Source organism: Octopus sinensis, linkage group LG4 (assembly GCF_006345805.1).
Source record: "Octopus sinensis linkage group LG4, ASM634580v1, whole genome shotgun sequence".
In the NCBI taxonomy this organism is placed as follows: Eukaryota; Metazoa; Mollusca; class Cephalopoda; order Octopoda; family Octopodidae; genus Octopus; species Octopus sinensis.
Window position 1 is genome coordinate 129,158,410 of NC_043000.1, and position 13,821 is coordinate 129,172,230.

The window sequence follows — 13,821 nt, forward strand, 5'->3', positions numbered from 1 at the left end:
ACCTCATTTGTACCAAGATGGGTAGATCTTTTTGCGCACAGCACATTATCAATTATCTAAGTCCTTTGACTTCTCTGTAAGACTCAACATCCTGAGGTCATACTTCACTACATCGTTCCACATCTTCCATTCACTCTTAACAATTAGCAAATCTTTAAGCAGCTGCCCTCATCCATACACATCACATGACCATACCAGTACAGTTTCTTTCTTATACATTACACCTGGTGTTTCTTATGCTCAATTTTACTTTCAACACATCTGCACTTAGTCATATATGCACACTGATGTTGCACATCCAAAGCATGTGAGCCACTCGTCTTTGCATATTCTTTGCATTCATGGCCCACATTTCACTCCCATGTAGTACTGATGTTCATACACAAATATCATACAAGATGCCTTTAACTTTAGAAGAGATGCTTTTATATGTTCTTCAGTTGGTCTTAATTCAAGCAACTATATATTCTAAACACTGCAGTGTTGTATAATATATATGAATATACACACGCGTGCACATGCACTAAATACTGTAATACAGCATAGTATAAAAATTCTACATGATGTAATATTGTACAATCAAATTGTTTAGTGATGATAATCTGTTTGAGTCATCAGCATTAGATCAAAGAATGTAGCAATTATCTACAAATGAGCTGGGGTAATAAAAATATCTGAGATACTAAAGAAGCAAGCCATACATGGTTCCCATTCAATATGCTCCTTTGTTCAAATTCTGTTTCAATTAACTCTGTTTCCTTTGTTCAAATTCTGTTTCAATTAACTCCTGTTCTTTATAAAGAAGTCAATCCAATAACCATAACCAAGTCATTTACAAAATTGCTCCCCATCTAGAAAAAGCCCATTATTATTGTTGCTGATAAGGTGATGAGCTGGCAGAATTATTAGCATGATAGGGTATGTTCTGAGTTCAAATTCCACCGAGGTCAACTTTGCCTTTCACCCTTTCATGTCAATAAAAGGAGTACTGGTTGAGCACTGGGATTGATGGAATCAACTAGCCCCACCAATTTTCAGGCCTTCCGACCATACTGACATCACCTTCAAGTGTTTTTCAGTCATAGAGATCCCAGGACTTAGTTTTTTAAAGCCTAGTACTTATTCTCTCAGACTCATTTGCCGAAACACTAAGTTAATGGGGACACAATACACCATCATTGGTTGTGAAGTAGTAGTAGGGGACAAACATTTTATATATATATATATATACGATGGGCTTCTGTCAGTTTTTGTCTACTAAACCCACTCACAAGGTTTTGGTTGGCCTGAGGCAATAGTAGAAGACACTTGTCCAATGTGTCGTGTAGTGGGACTGAATCCGGAACCATGTTGTTGGGAAGCAAGCTTCTTACCACCCAGCCATGCTTGTGCCTAAAGAATTATAATTATTGGTGTTATTAAAGGTAATAGCATGGCTGGATTGCTGGAAAAATGGCTTCTGTTATTTTAAGGTCCTTTACTTTCTGGGTTCAAATTTGTTGAGGTCAACTTTGTGTCTCATCCTTCTGGGATTAACAAAAAGTGTACCAGTTAAGGACTGGGGTTGATATCAATTAAATCCCCCCCTCCAATTTTCAGAGCTTACTAGAAACAATTCCTTTCCATCCCTTGTTTTTCCCTTTTGTAAAGCTTCACAAAAATTGTAAACAGTCCCTGTTATGTCCACCTTGTCAGATGACCTTGTGGCAAATAAAAGAAATCATCATTATAATCAATATTATTATCACAGAGACAGTAAGTTGGCTGAATTGTTAACCTGTCAGATATACTTTTTGTCATTTCTTCCGTGTCTTTATGTTTTGAGTTCAAATCTCACTGAAGTTAACTTCATTTTTCATCTTTTGATACAATAAGGCGCCAATCAAGTACTGGGGTTGATGCAATCAACTTGCCCCCTCCTCTCAAAATTGCTGATGTTGTGCTAAAATTTGAAAGAATTATTATTATTATTAAGGCAGCAAGCTGAACATAAAAACAGCATTTCGTTTGTCTTTCTGTTCCAAGTTCAAATTCTGCCAAGGTCAACTTTGCCCTTCATCCTTCTGAGGGTGATAAAATAAGTACAAGTTGAGCACTGGGGTTGATGTAATCAGCTAATTCCCTTTCCAAAATTTCAGACCTTGTGCCTATAGTAAAAAGGACTACTACTACTGCTGCTGCTGCTGCTGCTGCAGAAAGTGGAAAGGTGGCAGTGCCTAATAGTATTTCTTCTGATTTTTTATGTTCTGAGATCAAATCTTGCCAAGGCCAACTCAGTCTTTCATCCTTCTAAGGTCAGTTAGTAAGGTACCAGTTAAGTACTGAGGTCAACAGTATTGACTAAATTCCTTTCCCTTACAACTGCTGGCTTTGTGCCTAAATCATAAACCATTATTATTATATCAAAGTGGCTTGCTGGCAGAATTGCTAGCAAGCTGGATGAAATGCTTAGCTGTATTTTGTCTATCATGATGTTCTGAGTTCAATTACTGCTGAAGTAGACTTTGCTTTTCTGAGACAATGAAATCAGCACCAGTTAATCACTGGTATCGATGTAATTAAGTAGCTCCTTCCCAAAAATTTCAGGCCCTGTGCCTGTAGTAGAAAGGGTTATTATTATTATCATTTTTTTCTTTATTGCCCACAAGGGGATAAACACAAAGGGGAGAAACAAGGTCAGACAAAGGGATTAAGCCGATTACATTGACTCCGGTGCATAACTGGTACTTATTTAAATGACCCTGAAAGGATGAAAGGCAAAGTTGACTGTGGTAGAATTTGAACTCAGAACATAGCAGCAGATGTAATACTGGCAAGCATTTCATCTGGCGTGCTAACCATTCTACCAGCTCACCGTCCTAAATTATTATCATCATCATCATTATATAAGGTGGCGAGCTGGCAGAATCGTAAGCATGCTGGACTAAATACCTAGCGGTATTTCGCCTGCTGGTACATTCTGACTTCAAATTCCACTGAGGTCGACCTTGCCTTTCATCCTCTCAAGTGAAACACTGGGGTCAATATGGTTGATGAGTCCCCTCCCACACAAATTTCAGGCTTTGTGCCTTTAGTGGAAAGGATTATTATTATTATTATTATTATTATTATTCTAACAAGAATACAATAGAAATGTTCTCTTTTAGAAGCAAACTTCATATGAGTGCCTTTGTATCTGACAACCTATCAATCACTTTTTCTCAACTAAACAAACTGAAGCACAATAGAATGACATATTTTATCTAGGCAATACAATTGTTGAAACCAGATCTGAACAGCCAATAACAACTGAACAATTCAATATAACTGTGAACAGTTGGATCAATCAAGAATCATTTAAGTATGACAAAAACACCACCAACACACACAGCTGGTGTGCCTAGACAAACTAACTTTATATCATCTGTATAAAATTAACGAGTTTATAGAGTTGATGTTAGCAAAGGAAAACATATAAAAATATTTTATAGGTGAAGACATGGCTGTGGCTGTGTGATTAAGTTGATTTTGCAATCACATGGTTCTTGGTTCAATCCCATTGCATGGTACTATGGGCAGATAGGTAAAAAAAGTGAAATAAACATCAGAGATGCTTTGCCTCACATAGAAACTGCAGGAACTACCCAGAGGTTTTGCAAGCTCTTCTAAATATAACACAATGCTGGAAACCCTTCCATATCATCGGCAGGTATACTGAGTTGGGTAGCGAGGGCTGAAATAGCCTTTGCCTAAGGATGAGAGTTCCACTAGCAGTCTCTTCTCAACCATAGCCACTTTGAGCTAGTTTCAGCTGTTGTGTCTATCTCTTTGATGGCTTTCTTCAGTTGTTTGGGATCCAGACCTATATTCTGCAGTAAACAGCACTGGAATGCTACAGTACCCAAGGAAGAGATTTGGATGGACTATAATCTGTCATGGGTGGTAGACTTAATATGTTATGTGGTTTACCATATCAACTCCTGGCCATAGGGTAGCCTCTGCCTGAATCTGAGCTCCACAACTAATACTCTTCAAAACAAACAGTAAGAGATTTATTGAAAATAACAGAGACATATAAAAACTTAGTTTCTTACTTAAAATTGACAAGACTTCACTGTAATTCCAGTATTGCCATTTTGTGTAGCAATCATTTTTTGTTTTGCTTTTACAGTGCCTTCTTTGTTTTTTGGGGTTTTTTTCCTTTCAGATTGCAAAATACAAACATCAAAACTCCCACACTTGTCAGCTGATTCTAAATTGTCTGGGATACATTTGAAAGAATTCCCTTTCATCCTCAGCAGAAAATTCTAATTCCTGCAGCACTTTTGCAATTGTGAACAGCCTTTCCTTGCAAGATGTGCCTAATTATAGGGAGCTTGGCTTTTTGGTCAAAGAATAAAAATATCAGAGAAAAAATTCTCAAGAACACCTTATTTTTGAGCAGGCATTTGTAAACGAGCTAATATTTCAATGACAAATCTTTATTCTAATGATCTGAATTACTTTTAGCTTGACCTGGTTTTAACAGAGTTAATACAATCATCTAGTCTTTGGCTGTCTTTAGCAATGCCCACTTTGTTGCAAACATTAGGGCTAAGTGTCCAATATGAGGACAACTTTCTTCCTTCTGTTCACCAATCTCAGAGGACCTCCAAAATGGGTCATGGTTGCTGTCCTTCTTATTTCTTATTTGACTAAAAAAAGTTAACTTGATTTGGGGGGGGGGGGGGCAATCCATCAAACAACTTTATTAACCCTTTCGTTACCAACCTGGCTGAAACCGGCTCTGGCTCTGTATTACAAATGTCTTGTTTTCATAAGTTTTGAATTAAAATCTCCCACCAAACCTTAGTCACAATTTATGTTCCTAACACTAGCTGAATGACAACTAAGTTATTTTACTAAATTATTTGTTATATTCTAAGCAATTGAAAGAAATACAGAGCATCTCAAAATAAATACAGTAACAAAAGGGTTAAACAATTTGGTTCAGTGAAACCTATCTGATAATTCTGCTAAATAAATCCATCAGAGAAATCCAAATTGACATGAAAAATGTGACAAACAACATGAATAATTGTATGTTATGTTAGTGAATGTTTGATGCACATGAAATGTGCAATTAGATTCATACATATCTGTACATGTACAAGAACGTGTGTGTGTATGTGTAATTGGGAGGGGGATAAATTTGCCTAAGTCTTTGTAGGTAAGTGTAAGCATTTAGATGAATAAAACAGATGAATATATAAAAAAGGAAACTAAAATAAATTGGCTACACTCCATTAAACTAAAAGGTGTTTTAGTGTGATTAAGTGCATATGTGTGTGTGAGCATGTACTGTGTTCTGAACGAACTTCAATTGTAACCTACTTTTGACACCTATGGAGAGCCATTTCATTTACATAGTCATCCTTGAGCACAGCATAACCATTGCTGCCTCTCATTGACCCAGTTTTCACAGATGGCTTCATGCTCTGATGGCTTCATGCCGCTCTGTTGATAGGAAATTACCACCAGTACTACTGCCACCACCACCACCACTGTCTCTCTACCATAAAAGAGCAGCTTCTTACCTCCAAACCACAACAATCAATGAACAGGATTCAACAAGGAAATCTCTATGTTGTAGCTTTACCTGATAAGAATTAACAGCTAAATCTGCCTCACACTCTGCCTTGAAAGAAGGACACCTTACACAATGTAGTGGCCTCTGATATATAAAAAAAATGGCATGATCATGATTTGAATGCTTTGGGTCATAAGACTACAGGACCAGGGCTGACCTGTAGCTAAGCAACAAAGAAACCCTGGCATGGTTGTTCAATTTGTTGCAAATGACAGTCAAATTTTCCATAACTGACACACATTGGATAATGCAGTAATCACTAATATATGAAAAAACAAAACAAAATAAAACAGTCATGCTTTTAAGTTTGCTCAATTCTGGGCTGAGCCCCAGGGGTTCAATAACAGCAACCAATGAAGCAATGTCATAAATCTAGACACGGCTAAAGATTTAATCCTTTTAGGGTCATCATCATCATCGTTTAACGTCCGCTTTCCATGCTAACATAGGTTGGACGATTTGACTGAGGACTGGCGAACCAGATGGCTGCACCAGGCTCCAATCTTGTTCTGGCAGAGTTTCTACAGCTGGATGCCCTTCCTAATGCCAACCACTCAGAGTGTAGTGGGTGCTCTTACATGCCACCGGCGCGAGGGCCAGTCAGGCGGTGCTGGCAACGGCCACACTCAAATGGTGCTTTTTATGTGCCACCTGCACAGGAGCCAGTCCAGCGGCACTGGCAACAACCTCGCTCAAATGATTTTTCACGTGCCACCAGCACAAGTGCTAGTAAGGCAATACAAGTAACGATCACGCTCGAATGGTGTTTTTAATGTGCCATCGGCACAGAGGCCAGCAAGGATACATACAGCCTCTGTTCCTTTAATCTTCAAAATATATCAAGAAGTTGAACTGCAACTAACTTTTGACTGAATAAAACATTAAGTATTTAATACAATAATTAAGACTGTGCAACATTTCAATTTAAATTTGAACACTTTAAAAGAGAGAGTTCTGACCTGCTTGGTGTAGAAAGGGTTAAATTATAAAGGTTCTTAACTTGGATGGTAGTACCCACTTTGAGGAGCAATGAGAGATCAGGAAGAAGAAGTAAATGTCAACGAGGGCACTACAGAAAGCAGAGAGTTTAGAAGGGTCATGATTTTCATGAAATTACTTAGAAATACATTATATTTAAACTAGGTACAATACTTAGCATTTTTAACACATCTTTCAAAAAATATTCGCTGAAATTAAAATACAAATAGGATAGTGTTATGAGTGAGCAGAAACATTACTGATAAGCACCAAGCTCCAATATCATTTTATTATATAAACCCTGTCCTTGCCCTTTTCTGTAATTTCCATAAAAATTTGACATAGCAGGCACTAGTCCTCACAAATATTTAAGAAGCAGGACAATAAACCACTGCACAAAATTAGCTTGTTTGATTAAAGTAATCAGCTGGTTTAGGGGTTTTTTTTGTTGTTTTTTTTTTGCAAAATATGAAAAGGAAGCATTCGTGAAGTGCAGTTCAGTGAAAGGGGTCACTGAGCTACAAAAGGCAGAGAACCACTGGATTATATCTAAATAATAACATCTACAACAATCAGTGAACAGTGAACAAGATAAACAAATCTAGTGAATCCTAGAGAAAAACTCAAATTCGTGAATATAAATTAAAAGTGGAAATTTAAAAAAAAAAAAAGATGAATAACTGTACCACAAAGATGATAGACATCTTCCAGGATGTTAACCAGTGGACAAAACCACTGCACAAGTTACTGGAATTCAAAGAGCAAGAAGAAAGATTAAAACATAATAACAAAGGCATGTTTAAATAATTATGACACTTTACATTTGCAAATTGAACTGTAACGATTAGGATTAATTCAACAAGTGATCTTGTCTGTAATGTTATTTGATGATTTCAGTTATTGACTGTGGCCATACTGGGGCACCACATTCAATGGATTTTAGTTTCTCATGTCAATTCCAGTACTTATTTTCAGTCTTGAACTTATTTTATTCATCTTAATGTATCAAATGGCTAACTTTTTTCTGATCTAAAGGGATGCAACTTGACAGAAATGCAGATACCCAAATTAAATAAATAAATATATATATATACTAGCAGTATCGCCCGGCATTGCTCGGGTTTGTAAGGGAAATAACTATATAAGCATTTTTAGAGAGTTACTTCCCTTATATATTGGCAAAAAAACGCATTAAAAATGGAAAAAAATGATGGTAAATTTTTTTTTAAATCGTAGACTCATCGTAGACATTTTTAGAGAGTTACTTCCCTTATATAATAGCAAAAAAAAATGCATTAAAAATGGAAAAAATGATGGTAAATTTTTTTTTAAATCGTAGACTCATGCTAATACCTAGAAGGGCTTGATATGAATCACGACTATAAGATAACCACTTTTGGTTAAACTGCACCGCAAAATGTAGGAGTAGTTAGGAATCTAAATCGTAGGAGACAGAAACCACACAACTTTTCTTTTATATATATACTAGCAGTATCGCCCGGCGTTGCTCGGGTTTGTAAGGGAAATAACTATATGAGCATTTTTAGAGAGTTATAGCAAAAAAATAGCAAAAAATGCATTAAAAATGGGAAAAAAGGATGGTAAATTTTTTTTTAAATCGTTGACTCATCGTAGACATTTTTAGAGAGTTACTTCCCTTATATAATAGCGAAAAATGCATTAAAATGGAAAAAAATGATGATAAATTATTTTTCAAATCGTAGACTCATCGTAGATGCGCGCTAATACCCAGAAGGGCTCGATATGAATCACGACTATAAGATACCCGCTTTTGGTTAAAGTGTACCGCAAAATGTGGGAGTAGTTAGGAATCTAAATCGTAGGAGACAGACACACAACTTCACTTTTATATATAAAGATAAAGATATATATATATATATATATATACACACGCACACACACACATAGTGTGTGTATTATTGCTGCATCTTGGGACAGTCATATTACCAATAAAAATATATACACTGGTTCTAAATTGCTTCTTTTTGTTATTATTACTCAACCAATTAAGGTGACAAACTGGCAGAATCATTAGCACATCAGGCAAAATGTTTAGTCGCATTTCATGTCTTCATGGTCTGAGTTCAAATTCTGCTAAAATCAACTTTGCCTTTCATCCTTTCAGGGTCAATAAACTTAAGTAACAGTTGAGTACTGGGGTTGGTGTAATCAACTTACCTCCCCACCCTCTGAAATTGCTGGCCTTGTACCAAAATTTGAAACCATTATTACTCAACTAATTAACTAACCAATTAACTGCAACAGATTTGACCATTTGATCAAACAACTAGTTGGTTTGTCAGTTTTTTCTCACTGCCATGCATAACTCAGCACTCCCTTATCTGCTCTGATTTGTCATGATGTATGTATTTATGGATATGATGGGTTTGTATACAATTTTTGCTCACTCACATGACACTGGTCAATCCATGGCTATTATAGAAGACACATAGTGGATTTGAACCTGGAACTATTTGGTAGTGAAACAAACTTCTAAATCCCATGACTCTAACATGGGTTTGGTGAATACATACTGTTGAAGCACTCTTTTACAGCTGGATGCCCATCCTGCCTCTTTGAAAGCACAGAGTCACTAGACAAATTGTAGGCAGGAAAACTACAAACATCACAGTCCAGCATTCAGCAACTTTCCTGAGATCAAAGAATGTAAACATTTACATGCACGCAATGAAATGGTTGAATTAGGAAGGATATCCAGCCATAGGTGCCATATCAAAGCAAACATTGGAACTCGGCATAGTCTTCAGGTTTGTCAGTTCTTGTTAAAGTGTGCACCCCATGGAAAACAGACATTAAACGAAGATACACACACACACAATGAACTTTGTACAGTCTTTGTCAACCACATTCACTCACAACGCAAGGGTCATTGTGGTGAGAAAAACTGGTTAGATTTTATTTAACAAAAATAAGCTAAAATTTCTAAAATCTAACAGTGTAATTTGATCAAAATCTGTAATTTCAATATGTCTTGGGAGAAGATTAGAAACTGATCAAAACATTTGTAATTTCAAATTCAGACAATAATAGTCAAATCTAAAAAAAATCTTGCATCAATAAAATTAGAAATCCTGAATAATTTTAACACATTCTAAACTTCTCCAAAATTAACATTCTGATGAGACTACAATAAAGAATATCAGAAATCCAAAAGGTAATTATATTTATGATAAAATTTAAACTTAGAACTAATATTTAACCTAACAACTATGATCTATAATAGAATTTAAGCTCAGAATTGGTAGTTAACTTAACAAACCAATTAACTATGATAATATTTACATTCTGAACTGCCAGTTACCCTAACAAAGTTATACACATAATAGAATTTATCATCAGTACTACTTCAAACTAAGAACTATTAGTTAACCTAACAAAGCTGTTATCTATTAAATTTTTCAATCTAAGAACTGCTGGTTAATCTAAGTTATATTCATTATATACCTTAAGCTAAAAGCAGTTAACCAAACAAGCTTATATCAATGAATTACTATTTCATGTTTGAATCAAATCATTCCATTATATCTAATTATCCAAGCAATAGTGTGAGATTGTAAATTGTTTTTTTTTTAAGATTGAAAATAGTGTTAGTACAATTCTGAGAAAAATTCTGACAAAAAATCACAGCAGAATGCTGGTGCTGAGCTCACATATCCATGATAAAATGTAAGCTAAGACCTACTGTTTAATTGTAAAGAACTATCTACAATGGAAACTAAGCTAAGAACTGCAAGTTAACATAAAGCTATATCCAGACAGAAGCCTGAAGACACATCTCTTTAAAATTTTGAGTTCAAATCCTACTGAAGTTGACTTTTGCCTTTCATCCTGGAAGGATTAATAAAATCATCATCATCATTGTTTAACATCCGTTTTCCATGCTAGCATGGGTTGGACGGTTCAGCTGGAGTCTGGGAAGCCAGGAGGCTGCACTAGGCTCCAGTCTGATCTGGCAGTGTTTCTACAACTGGATGCCCTTCCTAATGCCAACCACTTCGTGAGTGTAGTGGGTGCTTTTTACGTGCCACCAGCACAGAAGCCAGTCAAGGCGGCGCTGGCATCGGCCACGTTTGGATGGTGCTTTTTACGTGCCACCGGCACAAGTACAGGATTGTTTTAATTGAGTGTACTGCCCCATCAACACAACCACTAAATTCGTGACAGCTTACCAAAGTTAGGAATCCTTATCATCATGTCTTTTCTTAACTTTCTTTCTTACAAGTATTCTTCCATTGTTAACATATGAAGACCAAGGAAATATATAAAGAAGAAATATGGTTGGATCTCAGGACGGGTCTCATACAGAAGACAACAAAGGGATTATGATGAGCAGTAACATAATGTACAATAAACTTGTTCAACATATGTCAGCACTGAGTAATTAACAATAAAGCATTGATTATTATTATTATTATTATAAGGATGAACTGAATCATTAGAGCTTTGGAAAAAAATGTGACAAAGTAATTTTTTCAACTCTTTAGGTTTTGTGTTCAAATCTCAAAGTCAGCTTTGTTTTTCATTCCCCCAAGGTAAATAAAATAAAGTATGGGTCAAATACAGGAATAAATATAATTAACTATGAATAAAAGACAGGGTGATCATGGCGACAATACCTTGCATTGAAGGTGGGTCCAATGAAGGCTGACCTAGAGGCAAGCAGCAACAACAGAGGGAGGAATGAAAAATAAAGTAGAAAAGCACAATGGATGGGTCAACTCGTTTGATACCAAACCACCCCAAACTGCCCCTAGCACAAATTCCCCATTTTAAAGTGGACTAAATTGAAATCTTCCATCAAAATACCATCTAATTATATTCTAAACACCAGTTAAACAATGAATATTAATTGAAACAAAAAAAAAAACAATATTTCAACAGAAATATGGAAACAAAAGGTCAAAGAGCAAGAATGACTCGATTGGGAAGGTATTGGTGTGGAAGTGGTATAATGTTTGAGACTGTGACAGATTAGTTGTGGATAGTGAGCTAGTAGAAACGTTAACACGCCAGGCGAAATGTTTAGCGGTATTTCGTCTGCCATTACGTTCCGAGTTCAAATTCTACCGAGGTCGACTTTGCCTTTCATCCTTTCGGGGTCGATAAATTAAGTACCAGTTATGCACTGGGGTCGATGTAATCGACTTAATCCCTTTGTCTGTCCTTGTTTGTCCCCTCTATGTTTAGCCCCTTGTGGGCAATAAAGAAATAAGATTAGTTGTGGATATTGGAACAGAATCCTGCCAATGAAAGATGTCTCTCTAGAACAATCTTGTAACACTTGTATTATAGATGAAAGGTGAGAGATATGCACATCTCATGTTTGCAGCTGCTTATGGAATCTATATTAAGTCATTACTTAGCTTTAGGGAAGTCTTAGCTAAGCAGGATTCTGATTAAAGACGTTCCAGCCATGACTTCTCTGTCTTTCTAATATCATTATCATTATCTAACATTTGTATTCCATACTGGCATGGGTTGGATGGTTCAATAGGATCCAACAAGCCAGAGGACTGTGCTGTGTTCCAATATCAGCTTTGACATAGTTTCTATAGTTGGATCTCCTCCCTAACACCAACCACTTTACAGAAAGTACTGGGTTCTTTATTTGAAGCACCAGCTTTGGTGAGGTCACTACACAGACACAACACATCACGTATTCTCCACTATTATATTTTTTTTTTTCTTTCAATCAAAATGTGCAGTGACATTTGACAACTATTTCAGATATGTGATGCCCAAATATGGTATAAATGAAACAAAGCAATAATAAATCAATCAGTCTATATCAACAAATTCAAATACTGAAATTTCTTCAATATTTCAGTTATGCCAGACATCCATGCGATCATTTGTGGCAGAGTCCTTTCATATTACTTATTCTATGATTTAACCAGAGGAGGAGAGAGAGGGGGAGAGGCGGGGAAGAGAGGGAGAACTAATGACCTGAAGTGTCTCAGGCTGATGAGAAAATCAGGAATAAACCACAATTCCTGGAATATTCTCAAACCAGAGACCTAATCTAAATGCTTACAACCAAGTGGATACAATTAAGGATACCCAGTGGTTAGAAGGTGATGCTAAACAGATTAAATCTACCACTGAGAGGGCTTCTGAAGAATTTCTGTCAACAAAATTTCACTAATAAAGCTCGAGTCAACTTGAATATATGATAGAAAACTTTTACCCAAGGTGTTTTGTATGTGCGTGGTGTGTTTTGTGTGCATGTGACAGGTTTGTGCACGTGTTTTGGGTTTGTGCGCGTGTGGTGGGTTTCTGTGTATGTGATGGGTTTGTGTGCATGTAGTGTGTTTGTGTACACACATATATGCGCATGTTTATGTCTATACCAGTTTAAAAACCAATGCTATTAACATTTTGACAAATAGATAGAGTTAAGTCAACTACCAGTTTGAAATACCAGCTGGGGCTGATACGACCAACTAAACCCTTCACAAAGCTGCCTCAATACAGCTGCATGCCAACAACACAAATCAGTAAAACAATAAAAGATTAAATGAAGGAAGGGCAACATGCATGAGTTTTTAAGGGCCTCCCAGACAGGAAAGAGTCATGTGGATGATGGTCAGATTAAACATCTAAAAGGTTGGTGTGACAAAAATTTGGGTAAGAAGGGATTCTAGAGAACCACTGTCCTGGAGATAATGGATTGAGTGAAATGCTTAGATATCGAACAGGCTACATGAGAGTTCAAGCCTGGTACTCACTTAGGTCCTATGTCTCCTTATGTATGAAGATATGAGACGTTTTTTTTTTTTCATGAAATATATTTTTCAGCCTGTCTCTGATATGAGGCAGTAAAGGACTTCAACAAATGCCAAGCACGAAAATTTCAAGTAACTTCACTCAGTGTCTTTACTTGTATTGCTTTCTACATACAAGAGGAGTAACTACTTGTTAGACAAGCATGGCCATTGCTGACAATGGTTGTGCAAGTGCTTTAAGCTGAGTGTGGTTTGCACAAAACCACAACTCTCACCAGTAATACCAAGAAGCCCAGAATCAAGCAAAGTGTGAGATATCTGGTCCAGTAGAGCAGTGGGTTTTATATGAGTTAACTTTCTCTTAGAAGGATGCCTTAACAAAGACCAGGGATCCTTCACTCCCAGTGAGCTTACTGCATCCTTAAACACCAACCCAAGTATTTCTATGCTAGTTAACCTGTACATATA

The 13,821-nt window shown here is 36.5% G+C and overlaps 1 protein-coding gene across 1 annotated transcript in view; it reads right to left on the reverse strand.

The window, feature by feature from the left end:
- Nucleotides 1-13,821, reverse strand: part of LOC115210346 (putative FERM domain-containing protein FRMD8P1) — a 124,233-nt gene that overhangs the window by 108,848 nt on the left and 1,564 nt on the right. Inside the window, exon 2 of the mRNA XM_036502483.1 lies at nucleotides 7,273-7,333. Coding sequence (XP_036358376.1) covers nucleotides 7,273-7,333 — 61 coding nt within the window. The remainder of the gene's footprint in view (nucleotides 1-7,272; nucleotides 7,334-13,821) is intronic.